The 23,028-nt window shown below is 38.1% G+C and overlaps 1 protein-coding gene across 4 annotated transcripts in view; it reads right to left on the reverse strand.

Annotated features, from left to right (window-relative positions):
* The window catches only part of TBC1D5 (TBC1 domain family member 5), a 504,373-nt gene that overhangs the window by 225,366 nt on the left and 255,979 nt on the right, over window positions 1–23,028 (reverse strand). For all 4 annotated transcript variants that reach the window (XM_060180867.1, XM_007529715.3, XM_007529708.3 and 1 more), the window contains one exon: window positions 1,044–1,152. In XM_060180867.1, the coding sequence (XP_060036850.1) occupies window positions 1,044–1,152 (109 nt within the window). The remainder of the gene's footprint in view (window positions 1–1,043; window positions 1,153–23,028) is intronic.

Genomic DNA, 23,028 nt, shown 5'->3' on the forward strand with positions numbered 1-23,028 from the left:
TGAAGGACAGAGAACAATCTGAGGACACAGCCTGAGAAGTGAAGTCATTCCTTCTATAATAGAAAATGCAATTTACAACTGGCAATCAACTTATGAAAATAATAAGCATTCTTAAAAAGACAAATCTGATTTAATTTCGCTTAGTGCGACATTAAAATAAATCTGAATTTGAATTTATTTTTAGAAAATGAAGAATACTTAAACTTAAGCAACAAGGAGTGGGGGCGGGGCACAAATATTTGTATACAAATGTTCTAACAGCAGGTCTCCTGCCTTTGCTGCCTGCATCTAACAGAAGAAAAATGTATTTTAATTATCAAATCTAAATTATTAAGTCTCAAACTGTCTAATGCATCATGTATTTCTCCTCCTGTCATTATTTGCACAGACGCCCTGTGCTCAATTTATTCAGATAACCCCTAAAATTTTTCAACAGAGGTAATTTTAAAAATGAGTCTAAGCCTAAATTAATTCACTTTAAGAGAACAAAAGGGACAGTATTTCCAAGCAATTAAAAAGATAACTGATTATTATTTCTAGCTTTGTTAGCCACGGTCCTTTCTCTCTCTAGGAAGAAATGCCCAGTTTTCTTCTGTTTCCCCTTCAAGCTGCCCATCACTTTGTGTTTTCAGTCACAGAAATAAGAAAGTTCTTTTCTATGCTATCATGGAAAAGAAAAAAAAAAAAATGGAAGTGTGACTACTCATCGCACTTTCTAGAACAGTGACCTGAAAACCCAGCAGGCGTCTGGGATTTCCGTAAGTCTTTGGGGAATGCAAAGGGGACCTGAATTCTGCACCATCAAATGAGATGAAAACAGAGTTAATTCAAATGATTCCTTTACCATCACTAATTTTCCAGGACTAAGAAGGTTCAACCTTATTAGTAAATGTCCTATGAAAGATAAGCATAGATGGCCAAAACATGGAGAGTGAAGTGTCCCGGAAAATTCAGCGATGCCCTGCATGGGTAATCTTCCAGGGCATCAGGTAATATGTTGATATACGGCAATCGCAAACTGTAAATAAATATTTTCTTCTTACCTTCCAGCAAATGCTGCGGAACCTGCTGCTTCTCAGCTGCCCATTAATCCCCTTCTGCCTTACTGTTGCCAAGTAATTGTTGTTTACAAATAGTTCTTCCCATTCTTTCCTAGATGCAAGAAATCAAAGCATGGGGATCCTTTTGTTAAAATTCTCCTGCTTGAAGAGGATTTCTACAGGAAATTAATTCTAAATAAGTCTGAGAAATGCAACTTTTAAAATGTATATATTTAGTTAAACTGTTTCTGAATGCATGGCTGTCTTTTTGGACAGAGTTCTTCTGTAGATTTGATGAATATGTAGATCGCCTTAATTATGCCAGCTACTGAGATTCAGAATGTCTATGGAGGCTAGTTCATTCCTCTAAAATGCTGGTAGTGCAGCTCAGTGAATAAACAAAAATGAAGATTAATATAAGCATATCACTACTTTAGCCATTGACAAAGATATACCTGCTCCAAAAAGTAGACAATAAGGTGATTATATTGAATTCTCACATGGCCTATCTTTTTAAATGAATCCCTTTGACATCAGTTTGGACAGTTAAATATATTAATTCTTTAACTGTTAATGCGATTTATTACTGAAATCTCTATACCTTATTTCTACATGAATAGTTTTAAAATATTTTTAATAGGTGCATTGCAAATTTGAAAAAAAAAGAAAAAAGAAAAAAATTTGAAAGCCTCACTGTGGAAACTGTGAGAGGCAAGCTTGAGTGCCTTGCAGTCCCTATGGCTGAGTAGATAAACAACTGAAATGCGCCTCCCAGGCACACAGGCACCAGGGGCCTAACACCTGGGCCTCATTAATATACAAATAAATCTGCTCTACTGGGAAACAATCGGAAATTAATTGTCCCAAACCATTTACTGAGTTCAAATAAAGGCAAGAGACCTATATTCCCCGAACCTTATACCAAGCTAAACACGAAGAATCAGTCGTCAACTGTTGGAGGCTACTGAGTACGGCTTTATGAAACATAACCCCACACTAAACTTATGATGGAAAATTTATTAGCAGAGCTGAAACCCTAGCAATTGCTTCAGACAGACTTTCCCAAAACAAAGACTCTAAAACCCTCAACCATCCTTCTATCCCCATGCACAACCCTACTCATTTTAAGAAAGGATAGCCTTGCATATTATGATAGCCAGGAATGAAGGGACTTTATGTCTAAGGGTCAGAAACCTAGCTTCAGAGCAAGATGTCTATTTTGCACAGAATTTTCCAGAAGAGTAACTGGGAAATAGCAGATCCCCACCTGCCCTAGCTCTGTGCTGACAACTTTAATCCTGCGCCTCCTTCCACAGCCCTACTAAGTCTTTAAAAGCAGGAGGGACCTGTGAATATGTGAGCCAAATGAACATACACTCTGACTCTGAATCGCAGAAAAAATAATATTGTTCCCACCACACCATTAAAATTTCTTTTTTATCATTATATTCATAAGGAAAAATAATATTGAGTTTTAATTTGCCTTATTAGAGAGACTACATTTTTCATGTTTTGGGGTTCTGATATGTCATCATTAAAAAAAAAACTTTCTTTCTTGCTCTTTGCCCATTTTAAGTAGACTGAAATAGTAGTTAATGAAACGGACATCACGACCACATTCCTGGGATCAAAAAGATAGTCATCCATGCAGAAACAACGTGTAATTTTCTAGTTATCTACTAACTGTGCGAGCACAAGCAAGTCTCTGAACCACTCCAAGTGTTTGTTCTGTCATGTGTAAAATAAATGATAATAGTATCTAACCTGGAAAAAAAAAAGGAGGGGGATTTAAAATGCTGAAAAAACATTTCAGATCAGTGTCTAGCACATTCTAACATTAAAAATATTGTGGCATCTAGTAATTACTGGCATTACTTGAGCTTGGCTTACAGGGGACCTACTTGTCCAATGGGTGACTCCCCTCCCCCGCATAGCAAAGAGCACCACTATCTGCACATATTTTAATCCTAATATCTTGATTTTCAACACACTAAAACTTTTGTGTATAGTTTAATCCTAACATCACTTCTATTTTTTTTTTCATTGCTTTCAAGTGTAATTCTTACTTATTCCAGGTTCAAAGAAACATTCACTGAAATTTTAGCATTTTGGGCTATTTGTAGTATCTACATTTTAAATATTTACAACTTCTTCAAAATTTCACATAGTACCCTCACCTCATATTGTTCATATTTTAACTTTAAGTGTAAAATGTAACACACAAATAAATATGAAATCTTATACTATTAGAAAAGGTACGTATATGAGAAATAGTACATATAAATAGTGTGTGATCCATGAAGAAAAAACACAGATGTCAAATGAATTTTGAACACAAAAAGAAATGTACTTTCTGAGAGACCATGTATTTGCTATGAAAACACCAATACATTCCATATAAGAAGGGAATGTAAGGCAAAACCCCCCAGTATCTCCCAAAATCAGTTCCTAGTCACAGGTACCAAGATATCGTAGAAGTAGACACAGCTGGTGGCTAGATGCACCGCCTTCTTGTCAAGTGAAGCAGCCTTTTAAGGTCAAGTTACATACTACTTATGTAATGAAGGATAATTATTTGTTAGCTTAAATAAGACCCTGTGCCTTGATTACAGTGTTGGTAAAGAGAAAAGGAGACTGAGGCATGTGAGACGCAAACATTATCTCTGAAATTCACAATCATTTAAATTTATTCATGGGTACTTACAGTTCCACTTCAGATATAACATCTCAAACTGATCAAGAGTTCTAACATAAGAGCATAAAAGCTTCAAGATAATCTATTAATTGTCTTTCCCTTTCCAGAATAGTATTTCATTAATAAAATGTAGTAAAGAGTAGACACAATAAGCATATATGTTATCACCTGCTATGTGCTTAACGTAGTAATACTTTTAAAAAACCCTGACATGTGTAGGAGGCCAGGTGGTGGTGCACCTGGTTAAGTGCACAGGTTACCACGAGCAAGGACCAGGGGTTTGAGCCCTAGCTCCCCACCTGCAGCCGGGAAGTTTCACAAGTGGTGAAGCAGGCCTGCAGGTGTTTCTTGGTCTCTCTTCCTCTCTCAGTTTCTCTGTTTCTTGGTTTCTGTTCCTCTCTCAGTTTCTCTCTGTTCTGTCAAAAGAAGGGAAAAAAAGAACAGAAAGAAAGTAAGAAGAGGAGAGAAAAGAAAAGAGAAGAGAAAAATGGCTGCCAGTCGTAGTCAGTTCATCCAGCAAGCATGGAGCCCCAGGGATAATCTTGCTGGCAATAAAAAGAAAGGATAAGCAAACTAACAAAATGATGTTAAGGGGAAAGACATTGATATCTACCTAATCAGTAATATGATTACTGTAAAGTATTTTGGAAGTATAGAGAGTAAGAAACAGTTTCATCTTTAAAAATTAAAACTCTTCAGATAAATAATAAACAGCTACATCAAGGACATTAAAATATTACTTCAAGGAATCAAGTTGTCACTCAATGTTTCAAATATGTAAACTGACTGAATTCAGTCACTGGGCTTAAATTGTTAAAGCATGTCTATCAATAACTTCTTTTTTTAAATACTAAATCACCTATAATCTTAAATCAGGTTCATCAGAAGTATCCAGTCCTGTCAGTATATAAGATATAGTTATTACTGTACTGGCTGGGGCTTAGGTAGTAAGTGACAAGTCATCAGATAAAAAAAAATTTAGGTGGAACCATAGGTTTGGAAAGTTCTGGGATCCAAAACAATGTCTATACGAGCATCATTATTAAAATGAAAAGTCAGTATCTGGGAAACAGGTTGGGCTCCCTCCCCTGGAATACTGGAAAGAGATGTAAAGACCATATCTTCAAGCGCCTGAGTGGAGACCTTCTTCTAATACAGTGAGTCGTGTGGCTTTCTGCCGGACCGGTGCAGGGCGTCCACGAAGCCCTCAGTCTTCATCCCCACGGGAGCGCTCTGCCCCTGCACCATTTCCGCCATTACCGCCCCCTCCCCCTTCCCCTCCCCCACCGCTGCCTCTCGGATCCCCCGTCTGGCCATGGGATTTTCTAACTAAATTCAGCTCCCAAATAACTTGGTTATAATAATAATTACCTATTGCCTTCTTAACTCCAAGACTGCAAGGAAACTTCCTCATTCTCTTTAAAATCCTTATTTCATTAAAAGTTGCTGCATTTTAGTTTTGCAATAAATAAATTTAAAAAATCCCTATTCTCCCAGTCTTAGAACCTCTGGGACTTTGTGTTTCTTCGTGCTTCTCCTCTTGACCCTCATTTTGGTGTAGCGCCTCGCCTCTGCTGACCTCGACTAAATTAGAGCAAGCAGAGCTGCCGAGCCACGTTTACTCACACTGCGTCCAGAGACACCAAGCCTGAGAAGTTGGCCTTCTGATTCCAATAATCTGGTGAGACCTTTCAAAACACATGGACTCCGCAGGTCCAGCTCAGAGAGCACAACCCCTAATGAAGTTCTAGAACCTAGACGTGGCCCAGGGCCTAAGAGACAAGGTACATGTACACATGTGCCTGTAAGTTAGAGGAAAACATATATCTCAAAAGAAAAGTGTTCAAGAGTTTGCAGTGAGCAGACTCGGACCCAGTAAGTGCAGCAAGTAGAAAGACTTAAAGAAGACACCACAAAGTATGTATTTAGTTTACATATTACATAGAGTAAATATTTACTACTTAGGCCTATCCACCCACTTCTCCTACCCACTACTGCACTTCTCTCAACCACTTTTAAGTCTAACTTCTTCAGATAAAGTAAGGATTACCAAAGCTGGAGAAGGGCATGAGACGGGCACACTTTAATGATGGCCTTTTTCTAATGATGGCCAGCCAATACCAGGCCACCTCATCCTCTGGGGTTCCAGTTAGGGAGCACTCGGATTCCCACAAAGACATGGTGGACCTGGACATCTAATAGATCCCTCTCTCCCCCATCACTGGTCACTCCATTAGGAACACTAACATAAGCACTATTGTGGGGCTCTCCAGGACCTTGTCCTCACTGTAGAGCAGTGATGGCCAACCTACTCTGCCACTTAAGGCAGTCTGGGTCTGAAATGACTGCACCCTAGAATGTCCTCAGCTGTGACCATGAACTGCAAGTTCAGACTGATGGGGACACAGAGGTCACACAGGCTCCTTGCTAAGTATGGTGGGCCCTACATCTGATCACTGGGGTTTATAGTTAGTGGTATTTATATGCTTTCCCAATATTTGGGAACTATACTCTCTGCTCTAATCTGGCTTTCTAGTCCTGTTCTCAACTCTGACACCATCTTACCAGACAATACTTTTAAGTCTACTTGCATGTTAGCTGTCAGGCTCAGGCAAAAATGACTAAAGCCAGGGGCCCCTTGGAATACAACTCAAAGAGACTTCCTAGCTCTTCCCACACTGAGACCCCTAGTGTTATCTCCTCTATTCCTGCCTTTGGGTTCCTGCTTATCAAACAACTTATCCTGCTTTATAGCTTACTACCTTTCAGCCTCCAAGTTGCATCATGCATGCTACCATGATGCCAACCTGACTTCCCTGGGCAGTTGACCTCACCACTGTGTTCTGGAGCTTCACCTCTTCTGAGCCCTGCCCCACTAGGGAAACACAGAAAGAGGCTGGGGGTGTGGATCTACCTGCCAACATCCACATCTAGTGGAGAAGCAATTACAGAAGCCAGATCTTCCACCTTCTGCACCTCATAAATATTTTTGGTTTATACTCCCTGGGGGTTAAGGAATAAGGAAGCTTCCACTGGAGGAGATGAGACACAGAATTCTGGTGGTGGGAATGCATGAAACTATACCCCTGTTACCTTACAACTCTGTTAATCATTAAATCATGAAAAAAAAAATTAAGCTGCCAAACATAAAACAGAATCCAGAGGGTAAAGGTGTTTAAAAAAAATTCAAGCCATTTCACGTGCACTGGACCCAAAGGATTTCTGATTTGTTTTTAATAGGTGCATGTAGACAAGTCTTAAATTCTGGTGAAGATCTGGGTAAAGAATAGTGAATACTAAGGGATTCAACTTAATGATCAAAAGTAAGTAAATGTAACTGTTAAATTTTGTCTTATATAAATGCGTGTGTATTGTACATAATGTTTATAATAGGAAAACTCTGGCAATGATGCTACTGACCTGCTCACCCCAAAAACACACACAAATAAAAAAGGTAAATATGGGAGTCGGGTGGTAGCACAGTGGGTTAAGCGCACGTGGTGCAAAGCGCAAGGACCGGCATAAGGATCCCAGTTTCAGCCCCCTGGCTCCCCACCTGCAGGGGAGTCGCTTCACAGGTGGTGAAGCAGGTGTCTGCCCTTCTCTCCCCCTCTCTGTCTTCCCCTCCTCTCTCCATTTCTCTCTGTCCTATCCAACAACAATGACATCAATGACAACAGCAATAATAAAAACAACAAGGGCAACAAAAGGGAAAAATAAATAAATATAATAAAAAAATTTAAAAAGGTGAGTATACAAAATGTGTTGTTATTCCTGGCACTGGAATGAACCCAGGCTCCCATGCATATGTAATACCACCAGCTATGTCATCTCCCCAGATGATTTTTTTTTCATTCTTCATTTTTTTGATTTCTTTTTACAAGGGGGAGGACGAGAAAAGAGCAGAGACAGACACAGATGTGAGCCAAGTCGCACAACTCTGCTGTTCAGGAGCCCTGTGCACCATCCATGGCACTGGGCTCAAAGTCTGGCTCTGGAGCTTGGTAATGCGTCCAGTCTGCCAGGGGAGCTATTTTCTGGCCTACTTGATAAAATACACATATGGCCTATCTAGTCTCTACAACATTTTTCTAGAATTCTCCAATATGAAGAGATACTTAGATACTTAATTAGAGAAGAATCAAAGAAGTTGTCGAGAGGAAGAAAAAAAACCCCAGGAGAATTAGGAAAAACACCTCCTGAAGTAATATGGGAGGTAAATCAAGAAAAGAACTTGATCCTTCAAATATCAACAGAATAAAACCTCCTCTGGCAACAAGACAGAAAATCTTGTGTTTTTCCTCCTTAGATTTCAAACATTTGGATATCAAGATGATAGAGCCAAGTCTTTACCAGTTAGAGCGAGAAGATAAATCACAGCTAATGTGAGTGCTGACGAACAATCTGGCATGGTCAGGTGTGCCAAGGCGAATGAATCCTGGGTCCTTAAGAGTCCTCTTAACAAAGCGCTATCGCCACCTAGTGGCAAGTACTCTGCCATTCAGGTACAGGGTCCCTGGAAACAAAACCACCATCTAAGCAGGGTTCCATTTCTCATACCAAAGTCTAAGAAGAGTGATGGCTACCTCAAAAGCATTATAGTTGAGACGTCTAAGCCTACTTATGTGTGCCTCAGAGGAAGGAACACAAACACATTAAAAATGTTGGTCAGGGCATTACTGTTCATTTCTAAGTATAGAAAGGCAATGATTACAGCAGTTACTGATGCCTTCCTCCTATGAGAAGATGTATTTATACAGGTAGTAGAGTGCTTCGCAGTGTAGTTTATTTTTAAACGTGGAAATAGTCATGTAGCACAGAAGAGGGGTGGCACTGGAGTCTCAAGCATGAGGTCCTTAGTTCAATCCTAGGCAAAGAATATGCCATAGGGATACTCTGGTATTGTCTGCCTCCCTCCCTCCCTCCCTCCTTCTTCTCCCTCCCTCTCAGAAAGAAAGAATGGAAGATAAATATTAAAAGAAACATGGAAATCAACTACAATATGCAGTGAATAAATACAACTGATAATCATCAAAAGATACCTATTTTGAGTAAATTTTTTAAGGTAGTTCCACTCAGATATAAAATTAGTTAACAGATTTTTAAGTTTGATTGTTGACATACTTCTTTATTCTTTTTTTATCTTGATTTATTTATTGGATAGAGACAGCCAGAAATCAAGAAAGGGGAGATAGAGAGGGAGAGAGACAGAGATGCCTGCGGCCCTGTCCACCACTCGCAAAGCTTCCCCCTGCAGGTGGGAAACCGGAGCCTGCACCTGGGTCGTGCTCACTGTGACGTGTGCGCTCAGCCAGCCGCGCCGTCGACATATCTGGCCCGTGTCGACATGCTTTTAGAATGCAGATAATGCAAACCACTGAATTATGTAGCGATTTTAGACAAGAAAGTTTCCTGTTGTTCCAAATGACTGGCACACTAGAGAAAACGTTAAATTTATATGTATATTTTACATGATAGGATCTACCTCATATAAGTCCCTATTTGGGCAAGAAACAAAGTTTCTACAGGGTTAATAAAAGAAACCCAAACAAATAATTTTTTATTGAAAAGAGTTAAGAGACTGTTTATGTTATAGAAACTTCAATATTTGGTCAAGAGAAACTATTTTGGTTTTAACTGATAATGAAATTGCTGAGTAGAGCTGAGAAAGGATTATCACCCTGGGAAAGCTCAACATGTCAGAACCCAGAGAGAAAAGAGAGACCGCTTTTTTTGGCGTTCGTATAAGAGGAGTGTGCTCTTAAGAGATGATTCTGCAGTTTACAAGGTCAGTCAGTAATCATGATCATCTTATTTCTGAAATATGACTTGAAAATAGCAGAAGTAAACACCGCAATGTGATAGAGGTAATATTTCAGCTGGATAAGGTTAGATGTGTAGAATTATTTTAAAAGCACAAGATAGGAAAAATGAGCCTGATACAAAAGGAAATCATACAATTTTATATCTCTTGTGTATGTTGGTATTCGAAAAACACCCATATTACAATCATATTTACTTTATCAACTGCAAAAAGTAAAAGGAAATGTTTCTATCTGTAGAGAAAAATGTTAGCAAAAGAATGGATTAGTAAAAGGATTATATCATAATTCTGATATTCCATTTAAGAGTATTTGTCACCTTTATAGCACTTTTAAGATATGGTTTTAAAAATACTATTCAAATAGAACAAGGAGCCTCTAACTTAAAAATCAATGGAAATATGAGAAGTTAATTTAGGTATGTCAGCATCAGACTGTAAAGTGTGGCACCAGATATGGGTAAGCTACATTAGGACTGCAGGTGCCGAGATCAGCCAGATAAACACTGATGTTATCTATAATTACCTCATTTTTAGCTTAAATCACAGGTAATGAGGGAACTCAGAGACTCTAAAAGGCAATTAGAAACTGTACTGGCTTTTCTGCTTCCTGTATCAGGAATTTTTAAAAACTTACTTTTATTTAAAGCTTTTTCCCTTGATAATGAAACATCAGGGCGTATCACTTATACATGTAGAAATAAATAAATAAATAAATATAAAAATGCACAATTACTAATGTTTAAAATGAAATTTTTCTCATATATTTAGGTGTACTATGTTCTAATATGACAAATGCTAATGAAACAAAGGCAATTCACTCTCTTTGTAAAATTAATTTTAACTATTAACTAAGGATTTTTAAATCAATGACTTATTTATGATTATGTTTGATTTAAGCTTGGCCTTAACTTTGAACTGAGAAATACTGAGCCTCAACTTCAATATCCCTCAGCGCACAAAGAACTGAGTAAGCAACACTTTTGGATGGTCAAATACAATATCTTTTTTTAAAAAATAGATCTTCAAAATAAAGTATCTGTAAGTTTCTTATAAAAATCAGGCTTTTATTAAAATATGTAAACTAAGTAAACATACTTTCAGAAATGGAAACTTGAAAAGCTCTATCACAAGGTTGTAAAAAATTAGAAGATAATAAAAATCACTATATGACTAATCAAAGAAAAAGCATTTAGAAACTAAAAACAGAAAATTGAATAAAAACAAAGAAATACATTTGTAAAAGGAACCTGCAGCACATTATCAATGCAGGTGATGAAAACAAACCTATTTTATATTCTATAGTTTACTGATACTACTTTCCATCCTAAATGAACCGTGCTACTAATAAAACAAACGTATATATACTTAACTTTTGCTTCTTTTTTTGGTCTCTAGCTCAGTGCCTCTCCCTGGCTTTCTATTGCTACAAGCACCCTGCTCCTTGTTCTTTTCTGTCCCTGCCTCTATCCCTGTCTGATGCTCAGTCTGATCAGAAGTAGGGAAGACAGATCTTGAGTGAGTACAGTGATACATGTAAGTCACCAAAAAAACATCAGATACCAGAAAGAATGAGAGCCAAGATTTGGATCATGATCCTAATAGAAACTCAGCAATATGGTTCCAAGATCTAACAAATTGTGATAAATGGGCCATGTGATAAAATTTAAACTTTAAAGTCAGTATCACTTTATTTGCTCTAGAATTTATTTGAATTAATGTTCCTGGGAAGACAGTTTCAGATGAACCCCTAAGAAAAAAAAAGCTAAAAGATATTCTCTCTTGGAGACTGCAAAAAAAAAAAAAAAAAAAAAAAAAAAGAAGTCACATTTATAGTAGAACACAACAAAACAAAAGCATCTTTGAGTACCCGATTTATTCAGCAAGATACAAGCCCAACATCTGCTCAGAAGATTTTTGTCTTATTCAACACAGATATGTTGAGAGTGTGGAAATATTTCTTTTTACATTTAACTGGCAGTAGGGAATGTGCACACATGATCTTACTCATGTGTGATGTGACTGCTGAACTGCTTCTCAGTCTTTTAGAGAGGGAGGGGAAGTAGAGGAAGACAGAGAGAAAGTGAGCTAGTACATAACTCTTCAACATGCTGCATACGTGTGGTAAAGTAAAGCACACGGTATACCGGCCGAGCTATCCCCCCCAAAATAAATAAATAAATAAATAAATAAATAAATAAATAAATAAATAAATGTGCCTAGCCGTAGTTTAGCAAATGTATAGCTATTTGCTGCTACATTAAATAACTTCAAAGTGCTTTGTTTTCAGAGTCCCCAACCCCTTTTTTAGAAGTAAGAGTGCACTTTATTTCCCAGAGAAGAAATACGACTTGAGGAACTCAGGCCCCGAATATATTTTTAACCAGTAACGGGCTGAAATGATGAAAATAAGTATTTGAGTAACATGAGTAAAACACAGAATGGGAAGATCTTATCGTCACCAATGATGCATGAAAACCAAACCAGTCGAAGGGCTAGGAAATCAGATGGGAGACTGAGAAAAAACGTTGCATAGAACACAAAGGCGTTCCCCAAATCACTTCACAGGAGGGTCTCAGTGATTTACAGTATAGCTGCTGACACCTGGGCACCATTTCTCCTCTCAGGATCTGTGTCTGCGAACCTCCCACCGCAACGCGTCCTTCTCCATCACCAGTATGCCAGGGCCCTACCCCCCACCCCAGCCCCCTTATCCTCAGAAACCTCTTTCTGTGTGCTTCCCTCTCTGTCCTTGTTTCTTCAGTTCCACCGATAAGTGAGGTCATCTGCTATCCATCCCTTTCTCTTGGGCTTATCTCACTTTACATGATTTCTGTAATCGCGTCGTCTCTTGAGCGACCTGTAAGTTCCATCTGTGACACTTAAAGTGTCATTTCTCTCATAATCTTTAACGTCAGGCTATCAACTACAAATTGTTATAAATGATCATATACTAGCTCTTTGAAATAATAAATCTGTGCTTCTCTTCAACTTGCTGAATTTAGTTTGTAAAGATAACAAACTAAGCTATTATTATTAGTATTATTATTATCATTATTATTATTAATATTACCAGAGTACCGGTCAGCTCTAGCTTATGGTGGTACAGTGGATTGAACCTGGGACTTTGGAGCCTCAGGGATGAGAGTCTCTTGGTTTTTTTTTTTTAATTACATTTTTAATCAGCTGTAGAAATTCATAGTACTTTCTGTTTTAAAAAAATTATTCATGAGAAAGATAGGAGGAGAGAAAGAACCAGGCATCACTCTGGTACATGTGCTGCCAGGGACTGAACTCAGGACCTCATGGTTGAGAATCCAATGCTTTATCCATTGCACCACCTCCCAGACCACGGGATGAGAGTCTCTTTGCATAACCATTATGCTATCTACTCCTGCCCACAAACTAAACTTTAAACTGTCATACACTATAGTCCAATTCAACATCACAGTGTTTTTTCATTGCCACCAGGGTTATCGCTGGGGTTCAGTGCTGGCACTATGAATCTACCGCTCCCGGAGGCCATCTTCTTTTCTATTTTTTTCCCATATATATTTACTTTGATAGGACAGAGAGAAACTGAGATGCGAGGGGAGGTAGAGAGGGAGAAAGACTGACACCTGCAGACCTGCTTCACCACTCATGAAGCATTTCCCCCTGCAGGTGGGGAGCAGGGGCTTGAACCCAGGTCTGTGATCACAGCGACATGTGTGCTTAACAGGGAGTGCCAATGCCCACCTCAACACCACATTTTTTATAAACACTATTTTTATAGTCTTCGTATTTGGTATGGTATGAAGGGACTCTCCTGTGACTATACTTCAGTGCACACATTTTGGACATTCAACCCTTACACTGGTAAGTCTCTGGTTATAATTAGAATAGAACTTTAACCTCCAAATAACTGATATTACTGCATATTCAAGAAAAGTAATGGGATCTTTTTGCTTTATGTAAGTCAGCTGAGGTTAACCAAAGAGTTTTGGAGATTAATAGGTATGAATCAAGGAGGTGAAGACCTTTCCCATGTAGGCTAAATAACAGGCTATATTACTGTGTTTTAAAAAGCTTCCCTCTATCAAAATCAAAGACGAACCATTTTCCTCATGATTTCTTTTGTGCAAATGGATTCATACAAAGTCCTGCGTTAGGGAGCAATTGTAAACTCTTCAAGTTTTTTTTCTTTTTTTTTTCCACAAGTATTGTCACTGGGGTTCAGTGTGTGTGCAACTCCACCCCCCTCCTTTTGGTAGAGTGAGAGATGGAGAGAGGGAGAAACAAAGAGGGGGGCAAGGCCACAGCACCACTTGCAAAGTTTCTTCCATGCCTGGGGCTTAAATGTGGGTTCTTGTGCATGGTGATGTGCACTTTACTGGGTGAACCGTCAGCCAGCTCCCTCGACCGCTGAACTTGTATACTACCTAAAAAGTTCACCTATTTTAAAAGATACCAAGCCTGAGGTCAGGTGGTAACACTCCTGGTTAAGTGTACATGTTAGCAAGATCAAGGAAGGACCAAGGTTTCAGCCCTTGGTCCTCATCTATAGGGGGAAAGCTTCCCAAGTGGTGAAGCAGTGTTGCAAGTGTTTCTCTGTCTTCCCTCTCAATTTCTCTTTGTCCTATCAAATTAAATAATAATAGAATTATAGATCTTTATATCAATCAGAAATATTTCTGTAAAGCTGTCAGAATGCTACTTTAAAGTTAAGAACTAGCACAAAGTGTAGAATTTCATTTATCTATACAGTCCTTAAAAATATTACGATTTGGAAGGACACCTAGAAATCTAGAAGCAAAAAAAAAAAAAGGTTTCTTCTCTAAGGTATAACAACAGCTCAGTGGAAATGAGAGACAATGGGCCCCTAGGAACACACCTAAGATAGACTGCCTCTCTTCTTTCCACCCTAAGGCCCCTATTATCATTTGATTATTCTTACTTCTTGGTTCCTGTTTATTAAACATTTTATCCTGTTTTATATCTTATTATCTTTCAGTCACCAAATTGCAACTGCTACTATGATTCCATCCTGACATCTCTGGGCAGAAAAACTCACCACTGTGCCCTGAGACCTCACCTCTCCAGAACCCCACTCCACTAGGGAAAGATAGAAACAGGCTGGGGGTATGGATTGACCTGCCAACGCCCATGTCCAGCAAAGAAACATTTGCAGGTGCCAGAATCCCCAAATTCTGCACTCCAAAAAGAATTCTGGTCCAGACTCCCAGAGGGAGTGAAATGTTAGGGGAAGATGACCACTGGGCTCTGAACTCCAATTCCAACAAGACCCAGAGGTGGAAGAGGAAAAAGGAAGGACATTCAGGAGTAGCAGCAATGTGTGGATCTATGACTTAGAAAGAAAGAGAAGACAGGAACACAGAATAATTGGGCAAATATATAAATTTAGATAGTCACAGAAATAATAAGTCAACCATATCTGTGATCTTGGGAGAACTACTGCAGTTTCCACTGGAGGGAATGGGGACACAGAACTCTGGTGGGTGAATGTGGGGAATTACACCAATTATCTCATAATTCTGTAAGTCAATATTAAATCACTAATAAAATAAAATAATAAAAAATACTCGAGCTGGCTGCTGGTTCATGTGTTCCTCACACCCACCTGTTTGAAATGTTTTGTAGTAAATACCTTATTCTTTAAATACATACATAAAAATAATTCAAACATTAAAAAAAAAAAAACAGCTGACGAGACAGTTCATTCAGGAAGGGTGCCTTCACTGCTCACAGCCCAGGTTCAAGACCTGGAATCACATGAGAGGTGTTAAGGCAACAGAAAAACTTTTGGAACTGTGATGTCTTGTTTTTTCTCTGTCTTTCTATTTGAATGAAAAAAACAATGTGGCTGAGGCAGTTAAACTACTCGTGGGGAGACCTGGGGAGAGGTGGGGGTGGGTAGCCAAACAGACTATTCTAATTTTATTTAGTTATCTTACTTTAATTTTGCAAATCTCATCTGTAGGAGAAACAAACACAGGAACATCCCTATTCGGCCTTCAGTGTTGGGGTACAAAAAGTACTCCCCACCAATGCCCAACCAGCTCCTGGCGGGCTCTGACTTATGGTGGTGCAGGGCTGAAGCTGGGACTTTGGAGCCTGAGGCATGAGAGTCTCTTTCCATAGCCATTATGCTGTCTACCCCCTCCCAGAATACAAAAAGTTCTGAAAGCAAACAACAGGAGTTACTCTGAAATTAGTACCATAGATCAGAGAAAACCCAAGCAGAGGAGCCTGTGCCTGGTTCAGTGACAACAGAGCTCTGCTGTTCAAGATGATTTTTAAATATGGAGACATGAAAAAATCGGAATGGAAAGTAAGAGATTTTTTTAAACTATTCTGTTTTGTTTCAAATGGGTTGAAACATGGATTTGGGCATGTCAACTGCATTATTTTCCTGATCTGAACAAGTGTTTTGGAATACAATCTTTGAAACTTGAGGATATGTCAACCAGACTAAACTACTTCTGTATCTATCTCAGAACATTGCATTTATAATCATGGAATGAAAACTATGTCCATATGTTCAGAAGATACTAGGATGTCTTTTAAATTTCGAATATTCTCTCATTAGTAGGCTACTTTTTTATTCTATAGCTGTTTTATTGAATTGTAAGTTATTTCTAAGCATATACTATTCATTCTCAGTGGCATAACTATCAACTATTTCATATAAATAAGAATTAATATTCATTTAACATTGGTTTACAAACTAAGTTTTAGAAATATAGTCTCACATCATATGTGTGTGTACAAGTGATCGCACCAGCCAACAAAATTCCTGTATGTCCCCCACCCATCATATTTTCACAGATCACATTTCTTCCCATTAAGTTCATTTTTCTATATCTATAGTCCACATATGATATGTTTCTGAGTAACTTACTGATTCAAATTTTCAACTCCCAGCAACCTTTGTGATTGAATTAAATATATCAAACATCTATGATACACTGAAGCTAAAATTTTAATATTGGCAAAATAGTTCATATAAAATAATAATGTCACCACAATGGAACAAATCTTTGCAAATACCCACATTGTGTGGACGACTTTAGCTATAAATGTAAGGAAACTATTTTGTAATTGACAAAGCTCATAAATTCGATTAATTCTACCCACTCTAATAAAAGAGTGTATTCCAAAATGCTCCTAATAATGCAATGCTGTCGCATAGAAAGTGAGGCTAGCTTTTGTTTATAGTTGACCTCACAAAACTCAGTCTGCTCATAGTCCGTGTCTACCAAATCTACTCTTCCTGACCAGCCCTCCACTAGTATTCTCCCATCTGGCTTTTCCTAAGTTCTTAGTAAAATACCCTCATTCTAACATCAGTTGCTATCTACATAACTTGTCTCCTCCATGTTTGTCTTCCTGTTAGATCATGAATGCACCAAGGGCTGTGTTCATGTCTTATTCCTATTTAGGTATTAAGAGATTTAACATATACTACATTGCCAGCAATGGGACTTACAATAAAGATATGCAAAATGGTGGAAGAGGTCTGGAAGTTCTTTGGGGCTGAAAAACAAAAACAAAACAGTGTATGCATAAAAGTCCCTGCCAAAGTTGTGCATTAAAAAGCTCACCAATATAGTGAGCTTGCTTTGTCCTACGTAAGAAGCTGGTTTGAGTGCAGCCCTGGCCATACTTAAGAAAGTTTCAGCGCTGGTGTCTTTCTGTCTCTCTAGCTCTGTCTCAGTCTTCCCAGCTGAAAAGGTTTTTCTGGAGTGATGAATTCCCAGCGACAACAACACCAGCAAAAATCAAAGTAATCCCACCTCCCAAAACACAAGGTAATTTAAGATAAAAAAATAAATATTGATAAATATTGGGAAGGGGTAGGGGTGGGTGGGTGGCATGGGACACAGTCTTTTGGTGGTGGGAATAGTGTTTATGTACACTCCTAGTAAAGTGTAGTCATATAAATCACTAGTTAATATGAGAGGGGGAAAATTAATTGTATGTCTCGAAGTTTTTAAAACACAGACTGAGTCTTTTTAATATATAGGCTGTGTATTTGATATGCAGACTCAAAAGCCTAGACCAAGTAGATCAAAAACAACCAGTGGCACTGCTATATAAGATACTGGGTGCTATACAGCAAACCCTAACAAAAGGACTTTTCAAAGTTAACCCAATTACCAAATAATGTGATGATAACATTAACTATTCATTGTCTTTTTGAACCCTAAGACAGCAGGAACCTCACATCTCCACTATAGAGCCTATATTTCTCCCAGTCCTGGAACCTTAGGATAGAGCCCACTTTCCTGCATGCCTCTCCCAATCCATATCAAATAATATTGCATCTGCAGATCGCAACCTAATCAATGCAACTATTGCCACCTCAACATGCTTCAGCTCAGACTGTGTCCAGAGACTTCACGTGTGGAATGACAACCCTTCAGCTTCATTACTCGGGTGAGACCTTTCTTTTCATAGTATTCTCTAATTCCATCCCAGGTGGTTCACTTTCTAACAAAGTCCCAAAACCTAGATATACACCAGTTTCTGTGAGAGAGAGCATACATTCACACGTATCCATAAAATAGTGCAAAATATATACCTGAAAGCAGAAGTACACTAGAGTTTGCAGTGAGTACCCCCCTAACACTTCCTCTCCACTATTCCAATCTTTGGGTCCATGATTGCTCAACAATTTGTTTGGCTTTGTATGTTAACTCTCTTTTCAGCCACCAGGTTCCAGATGCCATTAGGATGCGGGCCAGGCTTCCCTGGACTGAAGACCCCACCAATGTGTCCTGGAGCTCTGCTTCCCCAGAGACCCACCTTACTAGAGAAAGAGAGAGGCAGACTGGGAGTATGGACCGACCAGTCAACACCCATGTTCAGCGGGGAAGCAATTACAGAAGCCAGACCTTCCACCTTCTGCAACCCACAAGACCCTGGGTCCATGCTCCCAGAGGGATAGAGAATGGGAAAGCTATCATGGGAGGGGGTGGGATATGGAGATTGGGTGGTGGGAATAGTGTGAAGTTGTACCCCTCCTACCCTATGGTTTTGTTAATTTTTCCTTTCTTAAATAAAAAAATAAAAATAAATAAATAAATATTGAATACCAATTTCTATTAAAACAGTAAATAATTCTATGCTTTAACTAAGATCATAACTTGTTCATGAGAAAAAAAAAACAACAAAAGATTAGGGGCCAGCTGGTGGTGCACCTGGCTGGAGCACACCCTATAGTATGCAAGGATCTGGGTTCTAGCCCCTAGCCCCCACTTGCAGGGAAGCTTCCTAAGTGGTGATGTAGTGTTGCGGGTGTCTCCCCCATCTAATCTTCCCTGTCCCTCTTGAGTCCTGCTTTCATCCAATGTAAATAAGGAATGTATTTTAAAAGTCAAAGATTAAGCATGACAGAGAGCTAGCAGAAAAATAAGTAAATAAACAGGTTATTTATAAGTATTAAAAGTCAGGCTTTCTACTTTTAATTCATCATTTTATGTCACTTTATTGAATTATAGATCTAGTAACGCTACAACATATGAGTCAAATATTTTATTTTGTCGATTTCACTGCCATGCCTAGAAAGTGCACCATGATAATAAGTACTATGAATAGTGACCTGTAGGGGAAACTTCAAGGGCACAGCAGGGAAGCACATGCGTGTCCATGGGACGGGACTCAGGAGTGTTGACTAACTCAGAGCAGTGTATCTTCGTATTTCAAATGTGTGCCTGTCACTTCAAAGATAAACATTTACACATCCTTGGATGATTGGAGATTGCAGCTGACTATGTAAATAAACAAATATAAAAGAATCCCCCTGAAGCCTGGCTACAGATAACAAGCAGGGCTCAGCGGGCACCTGAAGGAAGAGAACTCACATTCTAACTCATATGCTCAAGTAGTCTGGCTATGTTAGCTTATGACGATAAGTTAACACCATCTAGTTAACTATTTAAATAGAAGGTAATGCACTTGAAGGGGCCTGAGTAATCAATAATTAGTTCAGGCAGACTGCATATTATAGAGGAGCACAGAAACTGACCAGTTCCATATATAAAAAGTAACAGGGCTCGGACCATCTCTCATTTGGATAGTGAGCCTGCTTTGCCACGTGCAAGACTCACGTTCTAGCCTGGTGCCCAGTGCACTGGAGAAAACTGATTCTGCGGCTTCTTTCTCGGTCTCTATTTCTCTCTCTATCTGAAAAACGTTTTTTCAGAGTGATAACAGAAACAAAATAAACAGCTACTTCAAGGAGAAATGGTTGTCATCCAAATGTGTTTTCTTTTGTCTCATGTGGCTCCTCTATGCAAGTAAGACTAAGAAGCAACATTCTTTGTTTTTTAGAAAACACAAAAATTTGTTTGTGTTTTTTGAAATTATCATATAACTATTAAGACTGCGGTGTTACTTGAGCAAACGCAAAAACAAGAAAATTTCATAGTGAGAATAAGTATAAATACAGATTTTATAATTTTTTTTGTATATAATCTATAGGAACTATGGTCATCTGTTGATCTGATCTTTCATAGATAACCATGGATAGGATCCTTAAATTTTATTTATTTATTTATTCATTCATTTATTCATTTATTTAGCAGAGACAAAGGCAGAGAGTGAGTGAAAGAGGCCACAGCACTGAAGCTTCCTCCAGTGGTGGGGACAAGGTTCCAGCATAGGCTCTGCACATGCCAAAGCAGCACAAGATATGACTGAGGACTTCACACTTGTAAGCTCAGCACTTTAAGTCAACCAAGACTCTGAATTTGGTGAGTAACAGGCTAAACTGTATCTCTGGGTATAATTCATATCCTTAGCAATAAAAGGTTTACCGATTTTAATTCCTTTTCTCTACAGTATTATTGCTATCGCTAGTATTTCGGGTTTTTAATCAGTAAATGACAAGTTTAGTTGCACATGGTATAGTTCCATAACAACTCACCACCTCTCACTTATACCCCCAGCCCTGGATAATTATCATAGTTCTCTCAAGGAAACATATCAGCTATTTTTTTCTTGCAAATTCATGTGTTTCTTCTTTCTCTCTTTAGAGACAGAAATCTGACATTTCTGTTTTCTTCTTATTATTATTTTTTATTTTATTTTATTTTAATTATTTATTATTTATTATTTTTATTTTAGCAGCACATTGCTCAGCTCTGGCTTATGGTGGTGCAGGGGAATGAAAGTGGGCCTTTGGAGCCTCAGGCATAACAGTCTCTTTGGATAACCATTATGCTATCTATCCCCCCACTTTTTCTCTCTCTTAAATTGTCACTGGGCTCATCACTGGGGTTCAATGCTTGTATGACAAGTCCACCCCTCCTGGAAGCCATCTTTTCCTCTTTTCCTGTTTTTTTTTTTTTTTCTTTCTTTGACAGGAGAGAATATTAAAAAGCAGAGAGGGAGACTGAGATGGAGAGAGACATCTGCAGTACTTGCTTCACCGCTTATGAGGCTTCCACCCTCCAAGTGGTGAATGGGGGCTGGAGCCTGACTCAGTGCATGGTAACAGGTATGCTTAAGGAGGTGTGCCACTGCCTGGACCCTGCTTCTATTCCCTATACTGCACATACAAGTGAAACAGCCCAGTAGTTGCCTTTTATGTCTTTCCTGAATTCACTTCATCACTACTTCATTATTATATAACTAGATCAGTAAGCATATAACTCTCTCATATAGAAGAGATAAAAAGTATTGTGGCAAAAAGAAAAGGACAGAGTATTTTCCACATTCTCTCAATTTATGAAGCATGTGTATATCTGATACACTAAAATCTTTGTCATAAAACCTGAAACCTTTTTTTTGAAACCTTATTTTCAAAATATACTCAATGACTAAAGAAATTTCATACTTTAAATTTCAAAAGCAGGTAAATTATAATTTTGTTTTAAAACTGTTCTTTTAACTTTAATAGTCCTTGTAGACTACAGAACATACCATTTTAGGAAAGGATTCAGAGCTGAGGAGACAGCTTAATGGTTATGTAAAGTTTCATGCTTGAGGCTCCAAGGCCCTAGGTTTTATCCCCAACACCACATTCCAGAACTGAGCAGTGCTTTGGTCTCTAATTTGCCCTGTTTCTCTCTTTCATTACAATAAAATATTTAACAAAATAAAAGAGGGAGACTGAAAAAGAATGAAAGAAAAGAAGGAGGAAAAAGAGAAAGGAAGGAACGTAGGTAGGAAAGGAAGCGATTTTGGTAGTTCTGTTTACATCAAGAAACTGTAAGATCACCACTTTATGTAAAAGTAACTTTAATGAAATTGTTCAAACAAATTAAATATGTAAAAATAGTTTAAATTATTCCACAAAGCTCTTTTGACATTTGAAATGTAGTGGTTTTAAAGAGGAACAAATCAGCTAAAAGCATGAGTACTTCTTGAAAACAAGTATTCAAGGTCTTCAGTAAAAATTTTTCAAGTCTCAAGCCACCTTACTCTTCCAGTTATCACTAGTCATTTACTGGCATATTGAGGCCGTGTTTCTGTAGCCATGCTGTGTGAAACACGACCTCAATATACCAATAAACAAGGCAAAATGAATGTATTTTCCATATTTTTCAATGAACATTATATTTAAGAAATGTTGACTCAAAAGCTATATAGGCTTTCCACAACCTTTTGTAAAAACTTGTAACTTCATCAATAAAGACATCTAGAAACAGTGAAAAAAGAAAAATTTAAAAATGTTCACCTTCAGTTTATTTCATAGGTCATTGTTATACCATCTAATAAGATAATTAAAAACATGCAAGCAGCTGGTACTACAGCTAAACAGATTAATGTAATAGTTGGTAGTCGTATGTGCTGGCAAGGGGCAGCTTGCCTCTTTGCAGATGAGAAGGTCAGCTGCCCTTGGGAAGAGGAGGAGGGTGGTGGTGGTGGGGGGGAAGAATACTGGTCTCCCATGTGGCCTGTGCAACAGTTACTAAGTTAAGTATCTATTGCACACTGGTAATCTGCTAACTACTTCTCCTTTTTCATATTCAGCACAGGACTCTCAGTTTCAATAATAATATAATATAATCAATATAATGTAATATAACATGTAACAGAAAACATTGACACTGCCATTTTAAAAACAATACAAGATATATTACATTAGCCTAAGCATTCTTGATTTTTTTGTAAATTTCAGTTCTTTTACAATTTATCTGTGAGGTATACAATTAAATTTCGACAAAAACCTCCAAAACAAAATGTGGTCTCCTATGTAAGTATTAACACTGGTGCCTTATGAGTTAAATACAGCTATAACCTATCTGAATCAATGAAGAAAACTTATAAAAGTCATAAATTCAAAGTAAAACCTCCTAGCTTATACAAAAAAATCTGTGAGAATTAATCACATAAAACTGGTAAAAAAAATCCGATTTCAAATTTTAAAAATGGTATCAATTCCACTTTTGAACTTATACTAATACTAAATCTTTTATTTTTTATTATTTGTGTGAATTTTTTATACAAAGGCAGCACAGAAT

This window comes from Erinaceus europaeus, chromosome 21 (assembly GCF_950295315.1).
Source record: "Erinaceus europaeus chromosome 21, mEriEur2.1, whole genome shotgun sequence".
Classification (NCBI taxonomy): Eukaryota; Metazoa; Chordata; class Mammalia; order Eulipotyphla; family Erinaceidae; genus Erinaceus; species Erinaceus europaeus.